Source organism: Apis mellifera, linkage group LG12 (assembly GCF_003254395.2).
Source record: "Apis mellifera strain DH4 linkage group LG12, Amel_HAv3.1, whole genome shotgun sequence".
In the NCBI taxonomy this organism is placed as follows: Eukaryota; Metazoa; Arthropoda; class Insecta; order Hymenoptera; family Apidae; genus Apis; species Apis mellifera.
Genome location: NC_037649.1, coordinates 6,816,243 through 6,825,498, shown reverse-complemented (window position 1 = coordinate 6,825,498; position 9,256 = coordinate 6,816,243). Strand labels below are relative to the sequence as shown.

Here is a 9,256-nt window from a genome sequence, read left to right as displayed (position 1 = left end):
GTGATTCACATTTCCTTACGTAACAAGGCTAGACATACACGGACACGAGAACCGGGAAGCGTAGTGATAATCTTAATGAAAATCCCCCACGTTCGTGCCTCCTTTGATAGTTTTCACCCCGGGAAAATGTTTGTGACCCACTTTTCCCACAGAAAACGCTCTAATGCCGTTTTACCTGGGGTGCAAAAAGGTAGAGTGGGGAAAAAAAAAAAAAAAAGAGGCGGAACCGGAGGAGAGAAGAGAAGAGAGAACCCCGTCTTCTACTTGAATACCGTGTCTCGCGCCGTATACGCAAACGTGTACAATATATATAACAATTTTATTGCAAGAATTTCAAACAACGCTACGGAGATCAAGGGATCATATAAGAATTTTTATACGTCCTTACAACAGGAAAATTCGTTCCCAAGATTCCACGAGTTGTAACGCATGCTGTCTAACCGCACGCATACACACGCACCCCGATACACAATAGAGAAACTCTCTCTCCTCTCTCTCTCTCTCCCGAAACCGTTTCAAAAATGTACGATCTCCGTAAGATCGTACAAAAGCTCGGGAATAAATGCAACGACGAGGAATCACGAATAACTGGGTCGCTGCATTAATTCTTTTATCCAGGCCGACTTATCCGTGGAGAATGGCGGTCGAGTGGCGAGCAACGAGAAGAATCAACATCATCCATCCGGCACACTCTCTCTATAATTATCGCGATATCGAAGGAAGGGAAAAAGCGAGGAGTAGAATTTCGAGTTGCAAAGAGATAATATTATATCCCGTTTCCCTTCCTCCTCCTATTAACTTTCAATCTCATTGCGAACCTCCAGTTTCCTCCAATTTTATATAATATTTTGAAAAGAGGCGGCTATGCAGAGAATAGAAAAGAAAAAAAAAAGAAAAAGAAGAAATCAGAAGCGCATGCAAACGCGTTTACCAATGAGCGGGCCGACGTTTCGTCTTCGGTTCGGCCAGCAGGTGGAGCGTGTTTGATGTGAATCGAACAACGTCACCCTGTACAAACACCGGGGACCGGGCAGCATATAGGGGCTCGTCCTTTTTTTCCCCGTCGTCGTCGTCGTCGTTAGCTCGCGAGACTGGGTGAGGAGGGGGTGATAAGGAGGACGCAAGCGCGGACCTATCGACCAGCTAACCCTCCGGGTAACACCCTCGCGATCCTCGGCCGAGGCTCACTGCTTCACCGGCAAACTAGTAGGTAGTACACGCACGCGACACAGGTGAGTACCACAAGCTTCTTCAGACCTTGCCTTAAAAGTGTAATCTAACAGAGAAAGTTGAGGGTAGGGTTGACGATTGAAAAAAAAAAAATCGGTTTCCGTTGGGAAAGGAGGTTGGTCGAAGGTCAAGTGCGAGCGTGATTTATGGATTCCCTTTTGCGATCAATTTCTTCTTTTCCCTCTTCTTTCTTCTTCTTTCTTTTTTCTTTTTTTCTCTCGTTTGGTAGATGGCTCTTTTTCGATAACTCGTCCCGTCGTAAGTGAAGAATTCGATGGAAAATTGTCGAGGGTAGGCAAAGATTGGAAAAGATTGGTTTTCGGTTGGAGAAGGGCGAGTGAATTGGTTTATCGAGTTTTCTTTCTTTCTTTTTTTTTTTTTCTTGCAATCGTCGATAATTTGAATACTTTTGAAGTGTCGTCCAAGATGGAAAGTCGAAAGAATTGGTTTTCGGTTGAGGAAGGGTTGCATCATGTGACTCGATTTGGATGGACTTTCTTTTATGATCAATTAACTCTTTTTTGCAACCGTTTCGTCCGACTATATAAAATCGTGGATTAGCTGGAACGGTCACTTGGAGATTGAAAGAAATGGGAAATTGATTTTTTTTAGATTGTTTGTCCCTGTTTGGGTATTATCGTACGGTTTCAGTGGATAGTTGATACTGGTATATTCGTTTATCAAACAAACGTGAAAGGCACATGATACACTCGACGAGTTTCAATAATAGAGATTCTAGTATGAGATAACTAGGTGTTTTGTGGCGAGACGAAGGTATTCCCGATCGAATGATCATTACAGTGATCGGTTCTCTCTTGCAAGTATATTATTATTCGACTTGATATTGAATTTAAATTTACGCGGGAGTTTATAAACTACTACGTTGATCGACGAATACGAGATACCAATTTTGTATACGACTGTTCTCGAGGATAAGCATTATTTTCACGCGATATATCCACGATTGCGTGTTTCTATTTTTCTTCTTCTTTTCTTCTTCATCGATCGCTCTGCTTCAATTTTTTGATATTGTTTGTGCATCGTCAATTACACTCGGAGAAAGTTTCTTTCTGAAAGCTTCTTTCTCTTTTGATTTAAAAGAAACGATTGTTTAAATTTAAATATTTCTAGATAGAGAATGTATAAAATCATAATGAAATTTATTGAAATTGATTTCGTAACTCGAATATATTTGAATGGTTTGATTGAAGTACTACGCCCCATTTTATCGAAGTTAATTCAATTAAGATATCTTTGGATTAGAACGAATAAATAAATAAATATTATTAATCAATAATTTTGAACGAAATATTCAAATAATGCACGTATATCTCTGGTTTCTTTCAATTTTTATAGAAAGTGCACGTTTCTGTGTGCGCAGCTTTCAGCGGTCAATGCGCCTGCCCTTTCCTAACACCTAGGGACTCTTCCATCATCGATTATTACTAGAGTCTAAGCTAAAATCCCTAGAGATAACGTGAACCGTGTAGATCCATATAAATATAATCACGCGAAACGTACTAGCTTCGTACGTCTATTTTCCACGTTCGATCGAAAATTATTTTTTAAAAAATTATTATTACACGACGAGAATCTTTCCCGCGAAATTATTAAATTATTCGATACGCGTTACATATTCGAATACATAGAAGTTTGCACAGTCAATATTTGAACAAGAGGGTGCGTCACAAAATTTATTGATTCGAAACATTCTATCATTTCAACCTTCTCTCGACTCGGTTCGATATCAATTTAGAAAATTGTTATTTTCCACCGACGAAATAAGATTAGAAACAATTACCTAAGCTAAAGGTAATTAATTAATCAAGAGGGATAAAAACAAATTAAATTCCTCCCTCTGTTACGGGGTGAAAAAAGAAAGAAAGAAAGAAGAAGAAAATAGAATAGCTCGCGAAGTCGTATGGAGATTCGAAGGGATTACTTATGAAATTCGTCGAAGCTAATTTAAAATTCAATTAGGGCTAGGATATCTCGGGAATTAATTGAATTCAAACAGTTAGCCAAGTAGTCATGAGCAGCGGGGCAAACTTTGCTGGTTTAAAGTTTTCTAGCTCGTTCTGATTACAGGATGCTTTCACGTAGAAAGCGATTGCTGGAAAGTTTCAAAGAAATCACGAAACTTTTCTCCATCTTTCTTTCTCGACTTTCTCCCCTTTCTTCCTTCGTCTTATACAATTCCACTCCCCCTCCTATTCTCTCCCTCGTTTAACAAGTCACGGAATAATCGTGTCGCGTTTTCTTCAACGACACCAGGGATTAATTATTCCAAGAAAAGTCTCAGAGAAGTGGATGACCAGGCATCATTTTTTATCATCTCTTTTATATCATATCGCGCAAATTGGACGGACTTCATCGTCGTTCCTTCACACACTTCGCCACCCTTCGCCAAGATTTTTTTTTTTTTTTTTTTTATTGAAGATAATCGGATTCGTTATCAGCCGCGTTTTATCTATCGCGATCCGATATATTGAAGTTTTAAAATCACGGTTGGGAAGGGGAGGAGGGGAGGAGGGGATGAAACGAAACACTCGTGTAAAAAAATTCTTCAGCGCGTAAAGTCACACTGCGTCGTATCGATCAGCGTGAATATCAAGCTCTACTTTTGCTGTGCTAAATTTCTGCGAGCTTGGTCTACTCCATCTCGCGCGCGCGCCTCCATTCTGCTCGCGTGGACGTTTTTATCGCGGATCTCGCATAAGCTCGTTCTTCCTTATTGAGAACGCGCGTGTTATATATACGTTTAATTATAGCGATACTTCAGCGTTTATAAAAAAAAATAGAAAAATAAATAAATAAAATAACGGAGAGAATTTATCTTCCCCCTTTCTTTTTTTTTTTTTTTTTAATTTATCGCATACATTATTTTATCGTTCAAAATCGTTTATTTTGGACAGAATTTATTGTAATTTTTGTAAAAGCAATAAGATTCTATCGATATTAAATCCATCGGTGATGTAAGAGGTTGAGTTGGATCTATTATCTTCATAAAGAGAAGTTATTATCAACTTATTGTTAATCCTCCTACATTGTTAAAATTTAAATCATCGAATAATTTCGTACTCTCCCGTTTACTTACATTCTTTCTAGACAATCAAAGTACAAATCACCGATAAGAAAAGAAACTCGGGGAAAAAAAGAAAGGAAGGAAGAAAGAAAAAGAAGAAGACCCGATCTTTTGTCCCTAGATAGAGATAATAATAATAATTGTATCTCCACGTAGCAAGACGGTTTTATCTCACAGTTTTTACGTAATCATAAGCCGCTATATATAAAGGCTAACGTACATAACATACCTGCAAAGTTTCACCCAACTTTTTTTAACAAAACATCACCACCCTTCGAGCCTCGCCTCTTTATAAATAAACGTTTCATTCAACGATTCGCGATTAATTAATCGTTTGCCATCTCTCTCTTTCTCTCTCTCTCTCTCTTTCTCTCTACCTGTCTTCCCTTTTTACAGATTTCAACTTGGATTGTTTAGTTTCTCCTTCCTCACCTCTCTTATTTCATCCTTTCCTTTCGGATTACCTTACGTTCAACTGTTATTCCACAAACTCGGCAAGGGAACGCAACATCTCGTTCGAACGCACATTGTCGAGCGAAGAAGAGATCACGTCGGCGAGACGACGTCCTTTCCGATAACCGCCGCGTTTACGAGAAAGGGACAGACAGAAGGGGGAGAGCGTAGCGGTGTCCACGCCAACGAAAACACCAACGAAGCGGAATTCTGCGGTTTTCGCGAGGAGGGCGAGGTCGGTGTTAAACCAGCAAGATTACCGGCCGCGGCGGTTGCGCCAAATACTGTGGTACAGCTACTTCACCCGGCAACATTTCATTCTCCAGCTTTCGACAGTCCTTCACCTCCAATGTTAACTACCTGAAACGGAGGTGAGTGCCTGACGCCTGTGTGTGTGCGCGCGTGTGTACGGCCGCCTGTCCACCCATTTCACTGTCTATTTGCATGCCCGATAATAGTTTGCTCGATGGAATTCCTCCGTGCTTTCTCCTCTGTCCGAAGAGATGAATCTTTAAAGAGATTCGAAGAATTCGGAAACGATATCCGGAAGAGATTTCTATTTGCTCGTTGAATATATCTTTCCTTTCTTCGTCTTCTTTTTTTTTTAAATAATGATATAAGTTTCGTCTCGATTTCTTGAGATTTTTTTTACTTAAGATCGGTATTTTATTATTTATGAAATTCGTGTTTCTATGGGTGTAGTTGTTTCTAAAAAGGAACGTGTTCAATTTGGAAAAGAAAAAAGAAAAAGGATTAACTTGTAAATAACGAAATGAATTTTCATTTTCTTCGACTCGAAGAACTCGTTGTTGGACGTTGTGTTTCGAGCGAAACGTTTAATTTCGCCCGATAAAGAGAATTGTCACTTTGCCTCTCACGTTTTGGAACGTTTTAGAACGTGTCCATAATGGTACGCGAAGATGCATAGAGTGAGATACGAGACAAAAGAGTATGGGTCGTTGCACGATGGATGCTTGTGGACGAGCACGTTTGTCCCAGCCTTTTCATCGAATTCGAGGACAGAGTCGCATAATATAGCAGCGTAAAACAACACCTTTATACAAACTTCCACCGTGTGTACGTATCCGGAACAACGGATAATACATGTGTGCATCGCCGATCTTTCGGCGTTATAAATCGTATATTCCTATTTATATCCTATATTTATCCATTCTACTGTAATTAACATGGATATTCGAATCTCTGGAGATCCGAACGACAGCTCGATAATTCCACGAACCGGTACACCGTGCCATTATTTAATCAAAGCACAATTAAGTTCAATTAAAAAAATCCAACAATCCATCCACGTCTCTCCGCGTGCATGCACTCCCCATCCCTCCTTCCCATCAATCTCGATCCATGCACGCAAATCGGCACGACGAGAAAATGCTTTGGCAAAATCCAGTGCTTCAAACCTTACTACGTACACCCATCTATCCATCTATCTATCTATCTACCTTGACAACGGACTCCATTCAGACCTGCTAAATTTTAAACTGCTGTGAAAAATATCTTTTTGTCTATTATAATTACAGTTACACAATTGGCCGAAGCCTGTGAAACCCATGCCATAACGATCTGTCCAATATTTACCGATTACGCTCAAGCTTACCAAATGTCGCATTCCATGCCTCCACGTTACGAGTCATAGGTACGAGCCACCGGAACCTGGCTATCGAGTACCTGTCACCCGATCGTCTGCCCGGCGATCGTCAGACGTCTGCCTCCGCCCCCACCTTGTCGCAAAGCGCACGAGCGTTCGTCGAGCCACATTTCACGCGAGGCACCGCAACCGACGTGTCCACCACTTCTCTAATAAGACACTGGCGAGAGACTGGCGAGCTGCCGCCATGAAAATAACGCCATAACGTCACCCCCGTGTCACGCATGCAAACCGGCAATCAGCAATCGTCAATCATCGCGCCATCTAATGCCATTATTTAAAAAAAAAAAAGAGATATATATATATAGTACACCCGAGCACTTGGCTGTTCGATGTGCATATGAAAAAAAAAATATATATATAGAAAAAGAAATATATGCTAGAAAAAGCGTGAAATCCCTGGACGAACGGACCGATTGCCACTATCACGACCACGACCATAGTTTGTCTTCCAGGTTCTCGTCAGGGGATTTGAGCTCGGAGCTCGACGATGAACCAAGCACAGACTCCGGGCTGGCCTCCATGGCCAGGGATTCGTCATCCCAATCGTATCAAGCGGTGCCCGAACGCCCGTTGCAGTCCCAACCTACGCCGGTTCCGCCGGCCAGCCAACCGCCCGTCCCCGGGGCACCACCGCCCGGACCCCCTCAACCCGTCGGCGGTGATCTCAGTCTCAACCTGAGACCGGGCTCCAGAACTACCAGTGCTCCATCCTCGCCTGCCAAGACCAGGGAAAGTTTGCTCCAGAGGGTTCAGAGCTTGACAGGGGCTGCTCGGGATCAGGTGGGTTGAACGTTTTTTTCTTCGATGAATTATGAGGTGAAGTGGAGGTAGTGGGAGGAACCGAGGGTGCTTCCTGGAAGAGTGACATTCGTGTTATTTTAAATATGACAAATATTGGAGAATATCGAGGCTTTTGAATTTATATATATTTTTTTAAAATTGAGTCTTCCGAAAGGTGTATATAATTAGGCGTGTATAATTACGTTTGATAGTAAACGAAAGAGTATTTCAGTTACCAGGTGAATATTTAACGTTCAAGTTTGCGTTAAATATTTTCTTCTTATGTAATTGTAAAAAGAAACGTGTTCGAGTCAATCATTTCGCGATTGAAGAAATTTGAAGAGGTGTTTAAATTCTGAATAAATATTCCGAGTATGTTTAATTTAACGAAAGTGATTCTTTAAAGTGTCGTGTCCAGGGATGAGAAAAAAGGTCAAGTTATCTTAGAAATTTCATGGGGTTTCCAGGGAGGTGAGCACGATTGCCCTTCCGTGAAATTCCATCTCCCCGAGTTTAATTTCCCCAAGGTATATACACTTATAATAATAATAATGTATAAATTGTTCCATCATTTTCGAGCCATCAGATTGCATTTCCACGTACGTATCGTGCGCAGCAAGATCGACGCGAGTCAGAGATTTGGATCCAAAATTGCCTCGTTGCATGTTCGACGCGATACACGATCTTTCCAATCTTTCCTCGAACGAAACGAGCGAGCTTTCGCGTGCTCGAAATACCATCAATCTTTTCGACGTTCATTATCCTATTAAACGTTCGAAGTAAAAATTATGAAAAGAAAAAAAAAAAGTGATTCCAAGTCGTTGGAAATAAATTATTTCTTCGTTACGAAGTATGTGAGAAGAATTAATTGTACCAATTTCGATTGTTAACCAGGGTGCATCGATTCTGGGAGCGGCAGTGTCGGGCGCAACCAGAGGACCCTCATACAACAAAGATAGATGCTTCACCTTGCTGGTCATAGACGACCAAAACACCGACTGGAGCAAATATTTCCGGGGTCGTAGGCTTCACGGCGATTACGAGATCCGCGTTGAACAGGCGGAATTTCGGGAATTGTCGTTGACAGCCAGCGAGACTGGCACCATTGTGTCCATGGCGGTTTATCGTAACGGGACCAAAGTCATCCGGTAATTAATTCGATATTTCGATCGAATAGGCAGCAAGAAAATCTTCATCATATCGTCAAGTATAATAATGATAATTGTGTAACGATTGATATAATTTGATATAGTTGACACGATCAGTTTTTATCACATCTTGACACTCATTGCCTTTTCCTAAAAAGAAGATGGAATAGAATCTTTAGAATTTTCTTGTTCCTGAATAAATTTCTGAATTTACTTCTATTTTTCCAAATAATTTTTGTCCACAGATCCTTCAAGCCCGATTTCGTTCTGATACGACAAAACCTAAAGGACGCGGGAGAAGATTACAAGAATCTTCTTCTCGGTTTGATGTACGGCGGTGTGCCGAGCGTTAACAATCTCACGGCAATTTACAACTTTCAGGTATGATCCAATTAAAGAAAATTCGGGGCAAGAGTCGTTTCGAATGGACGATTAAACTTTCCACTTCCAGGGAATGGATTTTCTTAATTACGTTTCTTCTCTTTCAGGATAAACCCTGGGTGTTCGCGCATCTTCTGGGACTTCAACGTCGTTTAGGAAAGGATAACTTCCCGTTGATCGAGCAAACTTACTATCCCAACCATCGTGAAATGGTGAGTTGAATAAATTATCACGCGATCGAGGCAGCTCACATCATCCTGAAAGTTCACGTGGAAGAGAAAGATTATTATTATTATTATTATACGTTTCTCGTTTTATTTTCTTTCCCATTTCTCGTTTCAAATATTATAATAATACTTACAAAAGTTATCAAATGGAAGAACTAATAAAAGACTAAGAACATACATCCGTTCCGTGTTACGTCCTCAAGCTAGGAAAGGGTCCAGGCTAATTCTTCCGCGCACTTTTGTACTACAAAGTTCTAAACCCACGTGAAGGGTCGTCTATCGT

At 40.9% G+C, this 9,256-nt stretch overlaps 1 protein-coding gene and 2 long non-coding RNA genes across 5 annotated transcripts in view; 1 reads left to right on the top strand and 2 right to left on the bottom strand.

Annotated features, from left to right (window-relative positions):
• Positions 1-1,093: 1,093 nt before the first annotated feature.
• Positions 1,094-9,256, top strand: part of LOC551737 (synapsin) — a 49,084-nt gene continuing 40,921 nt past the window's right edge. Inside the window, exons 1-6 of one of the 2 annotated variants that reach the window (XM_624125.5) lie at positions 1,094-1,232; positions 4,712-5,139; positions 6,890-7,217; positions 8,112-8,365; positions 8,611-8,746; positions 8,854-8,958. In XM_624125.5, the coding sequence (XP_624128.3) occupies positions 6,957-7,217; positions 8,112-8,365; positions 8,611-8,746; positions 8,854-8,958 (756 nt within the window). In that variant the 5' untranslated portion in view covers positions 1,094-1,232; positions 4,712-5,139; positions 6,890-6,956. Of the gene's footprint in view, positions 1,233-4,711; positions 5,140-6,877; positions 7,218-8,111; positions 8,366-8,610; positions 8,747-8,853; positions 8,959-9,256 lie in introns of both variants that reach the window. The other variant, XM_006562252.3, reaches the window with a different exon arrangement.
• Positions 5,375-6,894, bottom strand: LOC107965336. Of its 2 annotated transcripts, none has more exons than XR_001705189.2 (2): positions 6,384-6,894; positions 5,375-6,255 (listed from the first exon to the last, which is right to left on the bottom strand). It is a non-coding gene; the product is annotated as an uncharacterized LOC107965336 (long non-coding RNA). The 2 variants fall into 2 exon arrangements; XR_001705188.2 differs by having other exon boundaries at positions 5,375-6,252.
• LOC107965335 lies at positions 7,341-8,594 on the bottom strand. The gene is made up of 3 exons (XR_001705187.2): positions 8,580-8,594; positions 8,092-8,515; positions 7,341-7,980 (listed from the first exon to the last, which is right to left on the bottom strand). It is a non-coding gene; the product is annotated as an uncharacterized LOC107965335 (long non-coding RNA).